General features: G+C 33.5%; 1 protein-coding gene across 1 annotated transcript in view; it reads left to right on the top strand.

Annotated features, from left to right (window-relative positions):
• The first annotated feature begins 3,671 nt into the window (after positions 1-3,671).
• The window catches only part of LOC129962218 (uncharacterized), a 96,916-nt gene continuing 78,491 nt past the window's right edge, over positions 3,672-22,096 (top strand). The window contains exons 1-3 of the mRNA XM_056075959.1: positions 3,672-4,737; positions 4,878-5,488; positions 5,591-7,444. Coding sequence (XP_055931934.1) covers positions 3,672-4,737; positions 4,878-5,488; positions 5,591-7,444 — 3,531 coding nt within the window. The remainder of the gene's footprint in view (positions 4,738-4,877; positions 5,489-5,590; positions 7,445-22,096) is intronic.

Genomic DNA, 22,096 nt, shown 5'->3' on the forward strand with positions numbered 1-22,096 from the left:
ATATTAGAAGGAATTTGTTCTTTAACACTTAAATATTTAACTGGGGTTAACTCAGTGATTTTATCTACAACAAGAAACTCAAATTTTTGCTTAAAGCTCTTATCAGCATTTGAAATTTCAACTTTAATAAATTTGGTAACAGTCATTGAGGAATTATTTAAACATGAAATTGTTACATTTATTTTTTCTTGTTTTAACCCTAATCTGTTTGCACACTCCGAAGTCATAATATCGGACTGACTTCCTACATCCAGCAACCCTCTAACACATTGCAGATTCCCAAATTTATCTCGAATATAAGATTTAGCCGTGCTTAACAATACAGTTCTCATTTGTTTATTTTCAACCGTACTCGTAGCTGAAAATGTCGATTGCACATTTTCATTAGTTGCGCAAGAAGTTGTATAAAAGGAATTAACTTCCGGGTTTAAATTTGAACTTTCCCCTTTATTAACTATGGTACTAGTTTCGCTTTTACCACTCCCACTGAAATGATCAAACTCTCTGGGATAATGAAGTAACCAATTATGAGGTTTATTACAAAAGCAATTTCTTGCAGAACACTTTTTCACATTGCATATTGGCGAGAGGCATTTAAAACATAAGTTTTGGGATTTCACAAATGCAACTCTATCACTAACAGAAAGTTTTTGAAATTCCTGACATTTAAATATTGAGTGGTTGTTCTGGCACATAACGCATTTATAATTAGTATTCGATAAGAACACTTTAGAAACATTTCTATTACGATTGTCAAAATTTCCTTTACCGAAATTCCTTTGCTCATTTTTATTCGTAACGACTGCGCGGGAAAAGGAACTGCACTCAATTTTGGTTCCAGTTTTAGAAGCCACAAATAAATCACATTCTCTACTTAATTCCTGCACATTAAAAACAGATTCTCCTTGTTTAATACTGATATGACTTTTTAAATCTTGAGGAAGAGTGCTAAAAATCTGATCAGAAACCATTAACTCACACAATTTAGAAAAATCATTCACATTACGAAGTTGAATGCAATACTCAAAAACAGATCTAATTCTTGAAGCAAATTGCGCATAATTTTCTGTTGGCAATTTTACTGCACTTTTAAATTGTTTTAGACATTCTTGATAAGTTGGTTGAAATTGTTTTAAGACAATAGATTTAATTTTTTCATAGTCACTCAACACTTCTTCTTTAATATAAACCATTAAATTACCAATTCTATCCCCTAATAGATTTAATAGAATTTCCGCTTTAAATTTATCACTAACTCCTTTTGTTTTGAAAGCTTTTTCGAGTGAATTGAAAAAGAGATTAAAACATTCAGCGTTTTTGGGAACAGGAATCGTCAAAACTTTGATACTCTTAATTAAATTCTCTAAACTAAAACTTTGTTCATTATCGCTAAGCTCACACGATGAGGATTTGAGCTTTAAAAGCTCTATTTCTTTCTCTACACGCAAAAGCGAAAGTTTTTCAATCTCCAATTTTTGTTCTAATGAACGCCTTTCATTTTCGGCTTGATCCGAATTTTTACTTCTTTCGTCTGAAATCTCTTTAATTAAATTTTTCACAACCTCAATTCTTTGCTAATAAATGTCACTATTCTCAATTATACTTATCAAATCTACAACTTTAGCGGAAGATGCAAATTCAATATCTAGTTCCGTACACAAACTCTTTAATTCGTCTTTCTTCAAACTAGACAAAGACATAATGAAAATTTAAGTAATTGAACACTGACTCACAATAATTATCCTTGAGAATTGGGACGAGAGAATACGCGAAAACACAGAGAACAGAAACAGAAAACACCACTCAAGCTACAAGTTTCGGTTCCTAAGCCTACTCTAATCCACTTCGCATATTTTCACACACACACACACAAAAAAAAAACGTAATCCATCGCTGATCGCTATTTCACCTCCTCCGAGACGGAGCATATATACACACACGCACTAAATTTTCGTCGATTGCTCTCAGATTATTAAAAAATCACCACACAAGAATAATTTTGGACTCTTTTTCCTTTTATTCTGGCCATTGCTTAGCAGGCGCTGCCTTGCTACCACACACACACTCGCTCACGATACTGTTAAAAGAGACTGCACTGGTAAAACCAGGAACGAAACATTGTCTTACTTTCTTGTAGTACTTTCACTTTTTGAAAGTGGCAACATGTAAAAATCAGAGTCAAAATAAATGGATTGAATTAAGTTGCTCTCAATTTAGATGTCTGATTATTTTTACTTTTAAAAGCTTTAGGAAAAAGGGAAACAGTTTGTTTCTGCAAATCTCCACATTTGGTGACCCGGACGTGATTTATGAAAATAAGCAAGAAAGATACAGGTCAGAAAGTTTATTTATCTTTTAGTAACGGATGCTTTGAGCGTTCAAGGTCAGACGATCTATTACTTTTGCTTTCTTGTTTTGTTTAAGTTTATGGAAATGGAAGCACTAATTCAGAAAAGAAAACCTATTAGAGCATCTTTTACGAGAATATGTAACGGAATTAAACTTGAAATAGAAAAAGAAAACCCGGACGAAGAATTTATAAGATCAAAATTGACAACTTTAGAACGTTTATCGGACGAACTTCGCTCTATGATATTCAAATTTTAGATTCAGAATATTCTTCTGAAGAGCAGTTTAATAGTGAATGGGAAAGCGTCGAAGAATACAAGGAAAAATTAGATTTGATTTAAGTTAAAGTTGAAATGTTCTTTTCCCGCCAAATTGCGCAATCCGTCCCCAGTGTGTCTCCAAACTTAAACAAACGAAAACTCAAGCTGCCTGAAATAGTATTAAAACAATTCGGTGGGGGCATTAAAGATTGGTTGCCATTTTGGGGGCAATACTAACGAATTCATGATGATAAAGAAATTCAAAATAAAGACAAATTCCACTATTTAATCCAAGCTACTATACCTGGTACTAGACCACGTGAGATTGTCAATAGCTTCCCGGCAACCGCGGAAAATTATCTCAAAGTCATAGAAAGCTTGAAAAATAGATTCGGACGGGAAGAACTTTTAGTGGAATTTTATATACGAGAATTGTTAAGTCTAATTATTAAAAATGTAACTGAGCAAAGAAAAAGGTGCAGTGTGTCCGAGCTGTACGACAAATTAGAATCCTATTTGCGTTCATTGGAATCAATTGGAATGACAAGCGACAAATACTCTGCCATATTATTTCCACTCGTTGAATCGTGTATTCCTGAGGAGTTATTAAGAGTTTGGCTGAGAAATCATGCATCAATAATCACAGAAGAAAATACTTATTCCGAAAAATTAAAACAATTATTGTTATTTTTGAGAAATGAAGTTGAGGGAGAGCAGAGAATTTTTCTGGCAAAAGCTGGGTTTAAATTTGATTTTGGTGCACGAAACGAAGTTAGAAAGGATAAAAGGTTCCAAAATGAAGATTCCGTGCCTACTGCGAATGAATTATTCTCGGGCCATAAGAAAACATTTAACCTTGGGGAAAAGAACTCTTGCATTTTTTGTGAGAAACAACATGAAAGCCAAAATTGTTTTGTGGCTCAAAAAATGACTTTAACTCAAAGGAATGATGAAATTAAGAAGAGGAATGGATGTTTCATCTGCCTAAAAATTGGACATAGGGCCAAGCAATGTAGGTCAACTGTTCGATGCTTGATATGCTTAAGAAGACATTGGGCTGTAATGTGTCCAGACTTACAAACATGTAAAAAGAAAGATGATGATAAAATTAAGGAGGAGGATGCACAAAAGGTATCTTTAGCAAGTACCAGTTTTAATTATCCAGATGAAGTGTATCTTCAAACTTTATTAGTGAATATCGAATCTAATAAAAGACAGAAAACGGTAAGGGCACTTATTGACACTGGATCACAGCGTTCATATATATTAAAAGGAACGGCTGAAGAAATTGGGTGCCATTCAAATGGAACAGAAACTTTGATTCATGCTCTTTTTGGAGGAGCCACAACAAAGAGAGAAACCCACAAACGTTATGAAGTGTCTCTTAGTAGCCTATATGGCAATTATTCTAGAAGATTAAACCTTTTAGAACAATTAAAGATTTGTGGACCAGTGACCAGTTTGCAGCCTGGACCATGGATAGAAGAAATGAAGCAAAAAGGTATCACTGTCTCTGATGTTGGAAGAAAAGATTTGAAAATAAAAATCCTTATTGGAGCAGACGTCGCAGGTGCATTATTGACGGGAAAAGTTCACAAATTAGAAAACGGATTGGTTGCTGTTGAATCTTTGCTCGGATGGACAGTTATGGGTAGAATAAATTATTACACTTCAGAAAGTAATGTGTCTATGTCCTCCCTGATGACGTCCATGTTGGTTCACAGTAGCGACATAGAAAACCTGTGGAAACTAGAAGCATTGGGAATTACAGATTCCAAAGAAAATAGAAGTGATGTCGAATTACAAGAAGCAGTATGGGATCATTTTCACAAGACCCTAAAAAGATCAGAGGATAGATATGAAATCTCTTTACCTTGGATCAATGAGAAAGACGAATTACCCAATAACAGAGAAGTAGCGAAAAAAAGACTAATTTCCACGACAAAGAAACTCATGATGAAAGATAAAACAGAAGCTTACAATGCAGTGTTCGAAGAATGGGTTAAATCCGGAATAATCGAAGAAGTACCAGAAGAGGAGAAAAGTGTGCACAGCCATTACCTTCCACACAGGCCGATATTCAAAGAGAACTCTACAACATCCATAAGACCAGTTTTTGATGCTTCGTGTAAGCAGAAGGAGTTTCTTTCCCTTAACGACTATCTCTCAAAAGGTGAAAACTTAATTGAATTAATACCAAGCTTGCTTCTTGATTTCAGACGAGGAAAAATAGGCGTTATTTCAGATATCAAAAAAGCTTCTCTTCAGATATCTATTCAAAAAATGATCGTGATTTTCTGAGATTCCTGTGGTGGAAAGACTCTGAACAAAAGGAAATACGAGAATTTCGACACTGCAGAGTAGTTTTTGGATTAAAATGCAGCCCAATTTTATTAGGTGCAGTGATTAATTCGCATGTGGATCAGTGTGATATTTCTCTAAAAGAAACAGCTTCAAAATTGAAATCTTCATTTTATGTTGATAACTGTGTCACCTCAGTCAATTCGAATGAAGAAGCAGAATATTTTATTACAAACTCAACTCGATTGATGGCAAGTGGTAACTTCGACTTGAGAGGGTGGGAGCAGACAGAGAAGAGCAATGTGAAATCGACAATGAGTGAACCACTAAAAGTTCTTGGTCTTATGTGGGATAAGTTTGAAGATTCACTGTTTTGTGACATACCTAATATCGACTTAGATGACATCATAGTGACAAGACGAAACGCGTTATCAATTGTACAGAGAATCTTCGATCCAATTGGTTTTAGCTGTCCTTTCACGCTTCGACCAAAAATATACTTGCAAAATAGTTGGGAAACTAAATTAAGCTGGGATGCAGAGCTGCCTGAGGAAATCAAAAGAAAATTCTTGAAATGGGTTAAAGAATTGCCCTTGTTAGCATGAGTAAAGATTCCTAGGCAAGTTACTCAGACCGATGGGCAGTCTTTTAGCCTCCACACATTTTGCGATGCTTCACAGGGATCTTATGCGAGTGTAGTATTTTTAAGAAGCCAAAAATCAGATGAAGTCAAAGTGACATTATTGCAAGCTAAAGCCAGAGTAGCTCCGCTGAAGAAAATAATTATACCAAGACTTGAATTGCTTGCTTGTCTTATTGGAGTAAGATTGGCTTCATTCATTAAGAAGAACCTCAAGATCGTAATTTCAAAAGAGTATTACTGGACCGACTCTTCAACAGCACTCTTCTGGATAAAGAATGTAGAAGCTTGGGGAACGTTTGTGAATAATAGAGTTTCAGAAATTAGGAACCTGACAGATTTTAGAAATTGGCACCATATACATGGTATAGAAAATCCTGCCGACATGCCATCAAGAGGATGCTCAATGAAGAAACTTATTGAATCCAGATGGTGGGAGGGGCCTCATTGGCTGGCATTGTCGGAAGAAGAATGGCCTCATTCTGCGCCAATCGATGACAAAGTGGAGGCTAACAAAGAAAAACGCAGAGAAGTAATGACGTCATTAAACCATGTTGAAGATTTTTCTTCACGAGTCTTCAACTACTTTTCAAAATACACGAAAATACTAAGAATGATGGGTTGGATACACAGATTTATAGGAAATTGCCAGAAGACAAAAGTAGAAAGAGAAGACGGCGAGTTAAAGGTCAATGAGCTAAAAATAGCAGAGAAATATATCGTAAAAATTATTCAACATGATTCATTTTCTTCAGAAGACATAAAGAAGCTGAAGTCACTTAGTGTGTTCAAAGATGAGGAAGACATTTTACGTGTTAAGACCAGATTAACTGAAAGAAAGGACAATCACAATTTTATTTTCCCCATGTTGCTTCCGAAGAAGCATGCAGTTGTGGAGAAGTTGATACTTCATAAACATGTATCTTTGTCTCATGCCGGGATACATATATTAATCTCCAAACTTCGAGAAAACTTTTGGATTATCAAAAGCAGATCAACTATCCGAGGAGCTTTATCTCGATGTGTTAGATGCAGAAGGCATGAAGCTAAAGGACTGCAGACAGTGCCAGCTACTCTGCCCGAAAATAGAGTTAGAGATGCTAAGATTTTCGAAATTGTGGGAGTAGATTTAGCCGTCCCACTAGTTTTGAAGAACAAGAGTAAAGCCTGGATCATACTTTTCACCTGTGCTGTTTTCAGAGCGGTTCATTTGGAACTGATTTTGACCCTCTCTACTCAGGGATTTTTACTTGGATTTAGAAGATTTATTGCGCGTAGAGGGCGGCCATCGATAATTTACAGCGACAATGGTAGTAATTTTGTCGGATCCAACAATCTCTTTGAGTCAATTGATTGGAATATTGTTGGAAGGGAAGCTGCCATACTTAAGATAGACTGGAAGTTTAGTCCACCAGCAACACTATGGTGGGGCGGTTTTTGGGAACGACTTGTGCAAATGATTAAGAAACTTTTACGTCGTATCTTGGGCCAGGCGTCTTTAAACTACGAAGAGTTAATGAGTGTATTGTGCTACTGCGAATCAACTGTGAATTCCAGACCCCTTACATATGTGACAGAGGACTCTGACGATCTCATTTCTTTGACACCGTCCTTGTTTTTAGGTGAAATTCCAGAGTTTGGTGCACCTGATTTGGATCACCTAGATCGAATTGATTTCAACAAGAGACTTAGACAACTTCAAAATGTGCGAGAACTTCTGAGAAGAAGATTTAGGTTGGAATATCTCAGCTTATTGGTTCAACGTCCATCAACAATGTTAATTTCTAGACAGATAAAAATTGGGGATATAGTTCTCGCCGAGTGTGACAACAAGCGCAAAGTGCTATGGCCTCTAGCCAAAGTGACTGAGATATATCCAGGAAAAGACGGCAATGTTCGTGTTGTTCGAGTCAAAACCGCTTCCGGAGAATTAGTTCGACCAATAAGGAAAATATCCCCCCTCGAAATACCTTCATCTATGGAGTCAGATGAGAAAAATGAAACTGAAACAGTTGAAAAGGAAAATATAATTTCAGAATCACCGATGAACAATTCTGTTCCAGAGTTGTCCCAGAAGTTTAGAACTATCGTGACTAGATCTGGAAGACAAATTAAACTCCCATCCAGATTTATTACTTGAACTCTAATTAAGTAAATTTTATACTAAGAATTGAATTTTTAACTATTTAACTTTATTTAGTTTCATAATTGTTTCATTAGTGTTTTGATTAATTTATGTGTCATTAATCAAAAGGTGGGAGGATTGTTAAAAGAGACTGCACTGGTAAAACCAGGAACGAAACATTGTCTTACTTTCTTGTAGTACTTTCACTTTTTGAAAGTGGCAACATGTAAAAATCAGAGTCAAAATAAATGGATTGAACGAAGTTGCTCTCAATTTAGATGTCTGATTATTTTTACTTTTAAAAGCTTTAGGAGAAAGGGAAACAGTTTGTTTCTGCAAATCTCAACAGATACACTGAAGTGTTTTTCCTTTCGCCGCAAGAGGGCAGCACAGTGACAGGTCGGAACAATTGTCGTAATATAATTTAGAATACGGTTTACTAAGTTATAATCAAAATAAGAAGTGTTTATGTCCTACGCGTAACTACTAAACTTTTTTTTACTAATTAAAAAAAAAAGAAAAAAAAGAAAAAATCTTTATTTTTGTGTATTGCAAAACCGATTCAAGGCTAATGTCAATGATTCTGGATACAACAGGGCTACTTTCATAAATGAAAGTAATTGCTTACACCGGTAATTACTTCTAAATAAGGAACCAGTTACCTCTTACGCTGGTTTTCAAGAGTATTCAAACTATGCTGTCAAATATTTGTAAAATTTATACATCCCAATTTCACTGAAATACGAATATCACTATTTCTTCACTAAATCCATTTACTTACATAGTTTGATATTTTTATTATGTCTATGGAGGTAATCAACAAAAGTAAAAACTTTTCTAGTAAGCAATTAAAATTTCCAAACTTTGTTTCAAATACAGTTCTAAGACATAAAATTTCTTAATTCATTTGTGGAATTGTTACGGTTCCAACCAAAGCAAGACGCTTATTCTTTTATTGAATCCATCGTCATAAATTATTGTAAAAAAAAAATGTTTTCGGTGATTGTTATCTTCACTCCTAGCGATCATTAGAAAGAGAAGGAAAACGGAATGTTGCAAAGATACGTTAATGCAACATATGCTTTACAAGTTTAATTTTACATATTTAAATCATCAATTACTTTTCCACAGTAAATTTTATAAAATTATGTAAGCACAATTGAAACTTTTGTCGATTACGTTTTTTTTTTTTTTGTTGTTGATAAAACTAGCAGAAATAGCAATAAATAAATAAAGTTTTCTTTTTTGGAATGTACGAAAATTAGAAAATTATTACGTACATTGTATTTTTTTAAAGAATATCATAAATGTATCGAAATTTACGAGGAATGAAATGCTCCTGTATAATATTTTAAAAGAATCATTTTTTTGTGCCTTTGAATATTTTTGAAGAGAGCAATTTCATTGAATATGCACACAAAATAGTGAAAAAAGATGGTTAAAAAATCGCAAAAAAAGTCGATAATTTTAATAAATTTCTAAAACATTTTAAAATCAATAGAACAGTCTATAATTTCAAAAATAAATTTTAAATAAGGTCATTTAATCTGCATTTACCCTGATATATTTGATGAGGTTTTAACTTGAAATGTTCATTATTTTGAAACATTTAAAAGCGAATATACCATTATTTTTCAATAAAAAAATGATTAAAAAAAGTATTGAACTTTAAAAAATTGCTGTGATATATTTTAGAGCCTGGGTCATTAATACATAAGTAGCAAATCATATGGCTCTAGAATTGTACTTTTTTAAGCTACTCAATCAATTTGCTGATTTGCATATTTTATTACAATAGAAGATAATGCTATTTTAATGATAAATCGGTTATATATTGTTATTTATGCACATCTGATTGACAGAACTATTTGTGTTTAGTCCTAATTTTAGACAAATGCTATTCAAATATTGATTACTCAGTACAAAAATATTACAATGATTTATTTGAAAGAATAATAACGAAATATGAATGGAATTTGAATCCTCATTAATTACTTATTTTAAATATATATATATAGTGAGACCGATGAAAGTTTCTGACGTTAAAATACCTACCAAAAATTAAGAGAAAACCTTTCTGTTTATATTTGCTCTGTACAACTTTTTACAAAGCGATATTATCTACTATCAGGGGAAAAAAGCAACAAAACTGTCTCCCCATACACTATTCCTAGAAACCATCTGACTTTTCTAGCCTTACAAAATAAACAAAAGCAATAAGATCTGACATGAATAAGCGTTAATTTGCGCATACCCCAGGGTGTGTCGACCACCCGTGAAGAAGAAAAGGGGAAGAAAAAATCGTGCTGGTGCTTGCTGTACATTTCATTAGGAAAACCGAAATCATTCTGAGAGAGAATACGAGTCAAATTTCCTTCCATTTCTAAAGGTTTCCGACGTAGAATGAAAAGGCACAGAGGGTTAATTGAAATTTTAAGCATCGATGTCTCGCACATGCGTAGAGATTATCCGTATGCTTAGCATTGTGCATTAGGGACTAGTTTTCCCTTACAATTTAAAATTGGTTAATAGTGTCAAGAATCTTAGACTGCTGCACTGTCCGAGGGCTGAGTGGGCTGGTGTGTTGAATGGCTTTGTCGCGTTGGAATCCTTTTTGGTGGTCTTAAGTTCGAGTCTGGAAGCCTTTGATTAATTATTTTTATATTTATTTTTTGAATTATTTTTCTCCATATTTATCCTATAGATACTAGGAATTCGACAAATATTTATACATATATAAATAATATTTGAAGTCAAAATATCTATAAATTTAATTGAAATTTTAAGTGTCGATGTCTCGCACATGCGCCGAGATCATCCGTATGTTTAGCATTGTGCATTTAGAACTAGATTTCCCTGACATTTTATACTTGGTTATTGGTGTCAAGAATCTTAGACTGCTACCCTGTCTGAGGGCTGTGTGGCCTAGTGTGTTGAACGGCTTTTCGCGTTAGAATTCTTTTTGGTGGTCTTAAGTTCGAGACTGGAAGCCTTTGATTAATTATTTTTATATTTATTTTTTTAATTAACTTTCTCCATACTTATTCTATATATACTAGGAATTCGACAAATATTTATACTTCCAAAAATAATATTTGATGTCTAAATATTTAATTGAAATTTTAAGCGTCGATGTCTCGCACATGCGCAGAGATCATCCGTATGCTTAGCATTGTACATTTAGAACTAGTTTTCCCTCACATTTTAAACTTGGTTATTGGTGTCAAGAATCTTAGACTGCTACCCTGTCTGAGGGCTGTGTGGCCTAGTGTGTTGAACGGCTTTTCGCGTTAGAATTCTTTTTGGTGGTCTTAAGTTCGAGACTGGAAGCCTTTGATTAATTATTTTTATATTTATTTTTTTAATTAATTTTCTCCATACTTATTCTATATATACTAGGAATTCGACAAATATTTATACTTCCAAAAATAATATTTGATGTCAAAATATCTAAATATTTAATTGAAATTTTAAGCGTCGATGTCTCGCACATGCGCAGAGATCATCCGTATGCTTAGCATTGTACATTTAGAACTAGTTTTCCCTCACATTTTAAACTTGGTTATTGGTGTCAAGAATCTTAGACTGCTACCCTGTCTGAGGGCTGTGTGGCCTAGTGTGTTGAACGGCTTTTCGCGTTAGAATTCTTTTTGGTGGTCTTAAGTTCGAGACTGGAAGCCTTTGATTAATTATTTTTATATTTATTTTTTTAATTAATTTTCTCCATACTTATTCTATATATACTAGGAATTCGACAAATATTTATACTTCCAAAAATAATATTTGATGTCAAAATATCTAAATATTTAATTGAAATTTTAAGCGTCGATGTCTCGCACATGCGCAGAGATCATCCGTATGCTTAGCATTGTACATTTAGAACTAGATTTCCCTCAGATTTTAAACTTGGTTATTGGTGTCAAGAATCTTAGACTGCTACCCTGTCTGAGGGCTGTGTGGCCTAGTGTGTTGAACGGCTTTTCGCGTTGGAATTCTTTTTGGTGGTCTTAAGTTTGAGACTGGAAGCCTTTGATTAATTATTTTTATATTTATTTTTTTAATTAATTTTCTCCATACTTATTCTATATATACTAGGAATTCGACAAATATTTATACTTCCAAAAATAATATTTGATGTCTAAATATTTAATTGAAATTTTAAGCGTCGATGTCTCGCACATGCGCAGAGATCATCCGTATGCTTAGCATTGTACATTTAGAACTAGTTTTCCCTCACATTTTAAAATTGGTTATTGGTGTCAAGAATCTTAGACTGCTACCCTGTCTGAGGGCTGTGTGGCCTAGTGTGTTGAAGGGCTTTTCGCGTTAGAATTCTTTTTGGTGGTCTTAAGTTCGAGACTGGAAGCCTTTGATTAATTATTTTTATATTTATTTTTTTAATTAATTTTCTCCATACTTATTCTATATATACTAGGAATTCGACAAATATTTATACTTCCAAAAATAATATTTGATGTCAAAATATCTAAATATTTAATTGAAATTTTAAGCGTCGATGTCTCGCACATGCGCAGAGATCATCCGTATGCTTAGCATTGTGCATTAGGGACTAGTTTTCCCTCACATTTTAAACTTGGATAATGGTGTCAAGAATCTGAAACTGCGGCTCTCTCTGAGGGCTGCGTGGCCTTTTGTATTGAACTGCTTGTCGCGTAAGAATCCTTTTTGGTAGTCTTAAGTTCGAGTCTGGGAGCCGTTGATTAATTATTTTCATATTTATTATTTTAAATTATTTATCTCCATACTTATTCTATAGATACTAGGAATTCGACAAATATTTACACTTCCAGAAATAATATTTGATGTCAAAATATCTAAATATTTAATGGAAATTTTAAGCGTCGATGTCTCGCACATGCGCAGAGATCATCCTTATGCATAGCATTGTGCATTTAGAATTACATTTCCCTCACATTTTATACTTGGTTATTGGTGTCAAGAATCTTAGACTCCTGCTCTGCCCGAGGGCTGCGAGGCCTGGTGTATTGAACGGCTTTTCGCGTTAGAATTCTTTTTGGTGGTCTTAAGTTCGAGACTGGAAGCCTTTGATTAATTATTTTTATATTTATTTTTTTAATTAATTTTCTCCATACTTATTCTATATATACTAGGAATTCGACAAATATTTATACTTCCAAAAATAATATTTGATGTCTAAATATTTAATTGAAATTTTAAGCGTCGATGTCTCGCACATGCGCAGAGATCATCCGTATGCTTAGCATTGTACATTTAGAACTAGTTTTCCCTCACATTTTAAACTTGGTTATTGGTGTCAAGAATCTTAGACTGCTACCCTGTCTGAGGGCTGTGTGGCCTAGTGTGTTGAACGGCTTTTCGCGTTAGAATTCTTTTTGGTGGTCTTAAGTTCGAGACTGGAAGTCTTTGATTAATTATTTTTATATTTATTTTTTTAATTAATTTTCTCCATACTTATTCTATATATACTAGGAATTCGACAAATATTTATACTTCCAAAAATAATATTTGATGTCAAAATATTTAATTGAAATTTTAAGCGTCGATGTCTCGCACATGCGCAGAGATCATCCGTATGCTTAGCATTGTACATTTAGAACTAGTTTTCCCTCACATTTTAAACTTGGTTATTGGTGTCAAGAATCTTAGACTGCTACCCTGTCTGAGGGCTGTGTGGCCTAGTGTGTTGAACGGCTTTTCGCGTTAGAATTCTTTTTGGTGGTCTTAAGTTCGAGACTGGAAGCCTTTGATTAATTATTTTTATATTTATTTTTTTAATTAATTTTCTCCATACTTATTCTATATATACTAGGAATTCGACAAATATTTATACTTCCAAAAATAATATTTGATGTCTAAATATTTAATTGAAATTTTAAGCGTCGATGTCTCGCACATGCGCAGAGATCATCCGTATGCTTAGCATTGTACATTTAGAACTAGTTTTCCCTCACATTTTAAACTTGGTTATTGGTGTCAAGAATCTTAGACTGCTACCCTGTCTGAGGGCTGTGTGGCCTAGTGTGTTGAACGGCTTTTCGCGTTAGAATTCTTTTTGGTGGTCTTAAGTTCGAGACTGGAAGCCTTTGATTAATTATTTTTATATTTATTTTTTTAATTAATTTTCTCCATACTTATTCTATATATACTAGGAATTCGACAAATATTTATACTTCCAAAAATAATATTTGATGTCAAAATATCTAAATATTTAATTGAAATTTTAAGCGTCGATGTCTCGCACATGCGCAGAGATCATCCGTATGCTTAGCATTGTACATTTAGAACTAGTTTTCCCTCACATTTTAAACTTGGTTATTGGTGTCAAGAATCTTAGACTGCTACCCTGTCTGAGGGCTGTGTGGCCTAGTGTGTTGAACGGCTTTTCGCGTTAGAATTCTTTTTGGTGGTCTTAAGTTCGAGACTGGAAGCCTTTGATTAATTATTTTTATATTTATTTTTTTAATTAATTTTCTCCATACTTATTCTATATATACTAGGAATTCGACAAATATTTATACTTCCAAAAATAATATTTGATGTCTAAATATTTAATTGAAATTTTAAGCGTCGATGTCTCGCACATGCGCAGAGATCATCCGTATGCTTAGCATTGTACATTTAGAACTAGTTTTCCCTCACATTTTAAACTTGGTTATTGGTGTCAAGAATCTTAGACTGCTACCCTGTCTGAGGGCTGTGTGGCCTAGTGTGTTGAACGGCTTTTCGCGTTAGAATTCTTTTTGGTGGTCTTAAGTTCGAGACTGGAAGCCTTTGATTAATTATTTTTATATTTATTTTTTTAATTAATTTTCTCCATACTTATTCTATATATACTAGGAATTCGACAAATATTTATACTTCCAAAAATAATATTTGATGTCAAAATATCTAAATATTTAATTGAAATTTTAAGCGTCGATGTCTCGCACATGCGCAGAGATCATCCGTATGCTTAGCATTGTACATTTAGAACTAGTTTTCCCTCACATTTTAAACTTGGTTATTGGTGTCAAGAATCTTAGACTGCTACCCTGTCTGAGGGCTGTGTGGCCTAGTGTGTTGAACGGCTTTTCGCGTTAGAATTCTTTTTGGTGGTCTTAAGTTCGAGACTGGAAGCCTTTGATTAATTATTTTTATATTTATTTTTTTAATTAATTTTCTCCATACTTATTCTATATATACTAGGAATTCGACAAATATTTATACTTCCAAAAATAATATTTGATGTCTAAATATTTAATTGAAATTTTAAGCGTCGATGTCTCGCACATGCGCAGAGATCATCCGTATGCTTAGCATTGTACATTTAGAACTAGTTTTCCCTCACATTTTAAACTTGGTTATTGGTGTCAAGAATCTTAGACTGCTACCCTGTCTGAGGGCTGGGTGGCCTAGTGTGTTGAACGGCTTTTCGCGTTGGAATTCTTTTTGGTGGTCTTAAGTTTGAGACTGGAAGCCTTTGATTAATTATTTTTATATTTATTTTTTTAATTAATTTTCTCCATACTTATTCTATATATACTAGGAATTCGACAAATATTTATACTTCCAAAAATAATATTTGATGTCAAAATATCTAAATATTTAATTGAAATTTTAAGCGTCGATGTCTCGCACATGCGCAGAGATCATCCGTATGCTTAGCATTGTACATTTAGAACTAGTTTTCCCTCACATTTTAAACTTGGTTATTGGTGTCAAGAATCTTAGACTGCTACCCTGTCTGAGGGCTGTGTGGCCTAGTGTGTTGAAGAGCTTTTCGCGTTAGAATTCTTTTTGGAGGTCTTAAGTTCGAGACTGGAAGCCTTTGATTAATTATTTTTATATTTATTTTTTTAATTAATTTTCTCCATACTTATTCTATATATACTAGGAATTCGACAAATATTTATACTTCCAAAAATAATATTTGATGTCTAAATATTTAATTGAAATTTTAAGCGTCGATGTCTCGCACATGCGCAGAGATCATCCGTATGCTTAGCATTGTACATTTAGAACTAGTTTTCCCTCACATTTTAAACTTGGTTATTGGTGTCAAGAATCTTAGACTGCTACCCTGTCTGAGGGCTGTGTGGCCTAGTGTGTTGAACGGCTTTTCGCGTTAGAATTCTTTTTGGTGGTCTTAAGTTCGAGACTGGAAGCCTTTGATTAATTATTTTTATATTTATTTTTTTAATTAATTTTCTCCATACTTATTCTATATATACTAGGAATTCGACAAATATTTATACTTCCAAAAATAATATTTGATGTCTAAATATTTAATTGAAATTTTAAGCGTCGATGTCTCGCACATGCGCAGAGATCATCCGTAAGCATAGCATTGTGCATTTAGAATTACATTTCCCTCACATTTTATACTTGGTTATTGGTGACAAGAATCTTAGACTCCTGCTCTACCCGAGGGCTGCGAGGCCTGGTGTATTGAACGGCTTTTCGCGTTAGAATTCTTTTTGGTGGTCTTAAGTTCGAGACTGGAAGCCTTTGATTAATTATTTTTATATTTATTTTTTTAATTAATTTTCTCCATACTTATTCTATATATATTAGGAATTCGACTTCCAAAAATAATATTTGATGGCAAAATATCTATAAATTTAATTGAAATTTTAAGCGCCGATGTCTTACACATGCTTAGAGATTATCCATATGCATAGCATTGTGCATTTAGAACTAGTTTTCCCTCACATTTTAAACTCGATTATTGGTGTCAAGAATCTTAGACTGCTACCCTGTCTGAGGGCTGTGTGGCCTAGTGTGTTGAACGGCTTTTCGCGTTAGAATTCTTTTTGGTGGTCTTAAGTTCGAGACTGGAAGCCTTTGATTAATTATTTTTATATTTATTTTTTTAATTAATTTTCTCCATACTTATTCTATATATACTAGGAATTCGACAAATATTTATACTTCCAAAAATAATATTTGATGTCTAAATATTTAATTGAAATTTTAAGCGTCGATGCCTCGAACATGCGCAGAGATCATCCGTATGCTTAGCATTGTGCATTAGGGACTAGTTTTCCCTCACATTTTAAACTTGGATAATGGTGTCAAGAATCTGAAACTGCGGCTCTCTCTGAGAGCTGCGTGGCCTTTTGTATTGAACTGCTTGTCGCGTAAGAATCCTTTTTGGTAGTCTTAAGTTCGAGTCTGGGAGCCGTTGATTAATTATTTTCATATTTATTATTTTAAATTATTTATCTCCATACTTATTCTATAGATACTAGGAATTCGACAAATATTTACACTTCCAGAAATAATATTTGATGTCAAAATATCTAAATATTTAATGGAAATTTTAAGCGTCGATGTCTCGCACATGCGCAGAGATCATCCGTATGCATAGCATTGTGCATTTAGAATTACATTTCCCTCACATTTTATACTTGGTTATTGGTGTCAAGAATCTTAGACTCCTGCTCTGCCCGAGGGCTCCGAGGCCTGGTGTATTGAACGGCTTTTCGCGTTAGAATTCTTTTTGGTGGTTCGAGACTGGAAGCCTTTGATTAATTATTTTTATATTTATTTTTTTAATTAATTTTCTCCATACTTATTCTATATATACTAGGAATTCGACAAATATTTATACTTCCAAAAATAATATTTGATGTCAAAATATCTAAATATTTATTTGAAATTTTAAGCGTCGATGTCTTGCACATGCGCAGAGATCATCCGTATGCTTAGCATTGTACATTTAGAACTAGTTTTCCCTCACATTTTAAACTTGGTTATTGGTGTCAAGAATCTTAGACTGCTACCCTGTCTGAGGGCTGCTACCCTGTCTGAAGGCTGTGTGGCCTAGTGTGTTGAACGGCATTTCGCGTTAGAATTCTTTTTGGTGGTCTTAAGTTCGAGACTGGAAGCCTTTGATTAATTATTTTTATATTTATTTTTTTAATTAATTTTCTCCATACTTATTCTATATATACTAGGAATTCGACAAATATTTATACTTCCAAAAATAATATTTGATGTCTAAATATTTAATTGAAATTTTAAGCGTCGATGCCTCGAACATGCGCAGAGATCATCCGTATGCTTAGCATTGTGCATTAGGGACTAGTTTTCCCTCACATTTTAAACTTGGATAATGGTGTCAAGAATCTGAAACTGCGGCTCTCTCTGAGAGCTGCGTGGCCTTTTGTATTGAACTGCTTGTCGCGTAAGAATCCTTTTTGGTAGTCTTAAGTTCGAGTCTGGGAGCCGTTGATTAATTATTTTCATATTTATTATTTTAAATTATTTATCTCCTTACTTATTCTATAGATACTAGGAATTCGACAAATATTTACACTTCCAGAAATAATATTTGATGTCAAAATATCTAAATATTTAATTGAAATTTTAAGCGTCGATGTCTCGCACATGCGCAGAGATCATCCGTATGCTTAGCGTTGTACATTTAGATCTAGTTTTCCCTCACATTTTAAACTTGGTTATTGGTGTCAAGAATCTTAGACTGCTACCCAGTCTGAGGGCTGTGTGGCCTAGTGTGTTGAACGGCTTTCCGCGTTAGAATTCTTTTTGGTGGTCTTAAGTTCGAGACTGGAAGCCTTTGATTAATTATTTTTATATTTATTTTTTTAATTAATTTTCTCCATACTTATTCTATATATACTAGGAATTCGACAAATATTTATAGTTCCAAAAATAATATTTGATGTCAAAATATCTAAATATTTAATTGAAATTTTAAGCGTCGATGTCTCGCACATGCGCAGAGATCATCCATATGCTTAGCATTGTACATTTAGAACTAGTTTTCCCTCACATTTTAAACTTGGTTATTGGTGTCAAGAATCTTAGACTGCTACCCTGTCTGAGGGCTGTGTGGCCTAGTGTGTTGAACGGCTTTTCGCGTTGGAATTCTTTTTGGTGGTCTTAAGTTCGAGACTGGAAGCCTTTGATTAATTATTTTTATATTTATTTTTTTAATTAATTTTCTCCATACTTATTCTATATATACTAGGAATTCGACAAATATTTATACTTCCAAAAATAATATTTGATGTCAAAATATCTAAATATTTAATTGAAATTTTAAGCGTCGATGTCTCGCACATGCGCAGAGATCATCCGTATGCTTAACATTGTACATTTAGAACTAGTTTTCCCTCCCATTTTAAACTTGGTTATTGGTGTCAAGAATCTTAGACTGCTACCCTGTCTGAGGGCTGTGTGGCCTAGTGTGTTGAACGGCTTTTCGCGTTAGAATTCTTTTTGGTGGTCTTAAGTTCGAGACTGGAAGCCTTTGATTAATTATTTTTATATTTATTTTTTTAATTAATTTTCTCCATACGTATTCTATATATACTAGGAATTCGACAAAAATTTATACTTCCAAAAATAATATTTGATGTCAAAATATCTAAATATTTAATTGAAATTTTAAGCGTCGATGTCTCGCACATGCGCAGAGATCATCCATATGCTTAGCATTGTACATTTAGAACTAGTTTTCCCTCACATTTTAAACTTGGTTATTGGTGTCAAGAATCTTAGACTGCTACCCTGTCTGAGGTCTGTGTGTCCTAGTGTGTTGAACGGCTTTTCGCGTTGGAATTCTTTTTGGTGGTCTTAAGTTCGAGACTGGAAGCCTTTGATTAATTATTTTTATATTTATTTTTTTAATTAATTTTCTCCATACTTATTCTATATATACTAGGAATTCGACAAATATTTATACTTCCAAAAATAATATTTGATGTCTAAATATTTAATTGAAATTTTAAGCGTCGATGTCTCGCACATGCGCAGAGATCATCCGTATGCTTAGCATTGTACATTTAGAACTAGTTTTCCCTCACATTTTAAACTTGGTTATTGGTGTCAAGAATCTTAGACTGCTACCCTGTCTGAGGGCTGTGTGGCCTAGTGTGTTGAACGGCTTTTCGCGTTAGAATTCTTTTTGGTGGTCTTAAGTTCGAGACTGGAAGCCTTTGATTAATTATTTTTATATTTATTTTTTTAATTAATTTTCTCCATACGTATTCTATATATACTAGGAATTCGACAAAAATTTATACTTCCAAAAATAATATTTGATGTCAAAATATCTAAATATTTAATTGAAATTTTAAGCGTCGATGTCTCGCACATGCGCAGAGATCATCCGTATGCTTAGCATTGTACATTTAGAACTAGTTTTCCCTCACATTTTAAACTAGGTTATTGGTGTCAAGAATCTTAGACTGCTACCCTGTCTGAGGGCTGTGTGGCCTAGTGTGTTGAACGGCTTTTCGCGTTGGAATTCTTTTTGGTGGTCTTAAGTTCGAGACTGGAAGCCTTTGATTAATTATTTTTATATTTATTTTTTTAATTAATTTTCTCCATACTTATTCTATATATACTAGGAATTCGACAAATATTTATACTTCCAAAAATAATATTTGATGTCTAAATATTTAATTGAAATTTTAAGCGTCGATGTCTCGCACATGCGCAGAGATCATCCGTATGCTTAGCATTGTACATTTAGAACTAGTTTTCCCTCACATTTTAAACTTGGTTATTGGTGTCAAGAATCTTAGACTGCTACCCTGTCTGAGGGCTGTGTGTCCTAGTGTGTTGAACGGCTTTTCGCGTTAGAATTCTTTTTGGTGGTCTTAAGTTCGAGACTGGAAGCCTTTGATTAATTATTTTTATATTTATTTTTTTAATTAATTTTCTCCATACTTATTCTATATATACTAGGAATTCGACAAATATTTATACTTCCAAAAATAATATTTGATGTCAAAATATCTAAATATTTAATTGAAATTTTAAGCGTCGATGTCTCGCACATGCGCAGAGATCATCCGTATGCTTAGCATTGTACATTTAGAACTAGTTTTCCCTCACATTTTAAACTCGGTTATTGGTGTCAAGAATCTTAGACTGCTATCCTGTCTGAGGGCTGTGTAGCCTAGTGCGTTGAACGGCTTTTCGCGTTAGAATTCTTTTTGGTGGTCTTAAGTTCGAGACTGGAAGCCTTTGATTAATTATTTTTATATTTATTTTTTTAATTAATTTTCTCCATACTTATTCTATATATACTAGGAATTCGACAAATATTTATACTTCCAAAAATAATATTTGATGTCTAAATATTTAATTGAAATTTTAAGCGTCGATGTCTCGCACATGCGCAGAGATCATCCGTATGCTTAGCATTGTACATTTAGAACTAGTTTTCCCTCACATTTTAAACTTGGTTATTGGTGTCAAGAATCTTAGACTGCTACCCTATCTGAGGGCTGTGTGGCCTAGTGTGTTGAACGGCTTTTCGCATTAGAATTATTTTTGGTGGTCTTAAGTTCGAGACAGGAAGCCTTTGATTAATTATTTTTATATTTATTTTTTTAATTAATTTTCTCCATACTTATTCTATATATACTAGGAATTCGACAAATATTTATACTTCCAAAAATAATATTTGATGTCTAAATATTTAATTGAAATTTTAAGCGTCGATGTCTCGCACATGCGCAGAGATCATCCGTATGCTTAGCATTGTACATTTAGAACTAGTTTTCCCTCACATTTTAAACTTGGTTATTGGTGTCAAGAATCTTAGACTGCTACCCTGTCTGAGGGCTGTGTGGCCTAGTGTGTTGAACGGCTTTTCGCGTTAGAATTCTTTTTGGTGGTCTTAAGTTCGAGACTGGAAGCCTTTGATTAATTATTTTTATATTTATTTTTTTAATTAATTTTCTCCATACTTATTCTATATATACTAGGAATTCGACAAATATTTATACTTCCAAAAATAATATTTGATGTCAAAATATCTAAATATTTAATTGAAATTTTAAGCGTCGATGTCTCGCACATGCGCAGAGATCATCCGTATGCTTAGCATTGTACATTTAGAACTAGTTTTCCCTCACATTTTAAACTTGGTTATTGGTGTCAAGAATCTTAGACTGCTACCCTGTCTGAGGGCTGTGTGGCCTAGTGTGTTGAACGGCTTTTCGCTTTGGAATTCTTTTTGGTGGTCTTAAGTTCGAGACTGGAAGCCTTTTATTAATTATTTTTATATTTATTTTTTTAATTAATTTTCTCCATACTTATTCTATATATACTAGGAATTCGACAAATATTTATACTTCCAAAAATAATATTTGATGTCTAAATATTTAATTGAAATTTTAAGCGTCGATGTCTCGCACATGCGCAGAGATCATCCGTATGCTTAGCATTGTACATTTAGAACTAGTTTTCCCTCACATTTTAAACTTGGTTATTGGTGTCAAGAATCTTAGACTGCTACCCTGTCTGAGGGCTGTGTGGCCTAGTGTGTTGAACGGCTTTTCGCGTTAGAATTCTTTTTGGTGGTCTTAAGTTCGAGACTGGAAACCTTTGATTAATTATTTTTATATTTATTTCTTTAATTAATTTTCTCCATACTTATTCTATATATACTAGGAA

This window comes from Argiope bruennichi, chromosome 1 (assembly GCF_947563725.1).
Source record: "Argiope bruennichi chromosome 1, qqArgBrue1.1, whole genome shotgun sequence".
Classification (NCBI taxonomy): domain Eukaryota; kingdom Metazoa; phylum Arthropoda; class Arachnida; order Araneae; family Araneidae; genus Argiope; species Argiope bruennichi.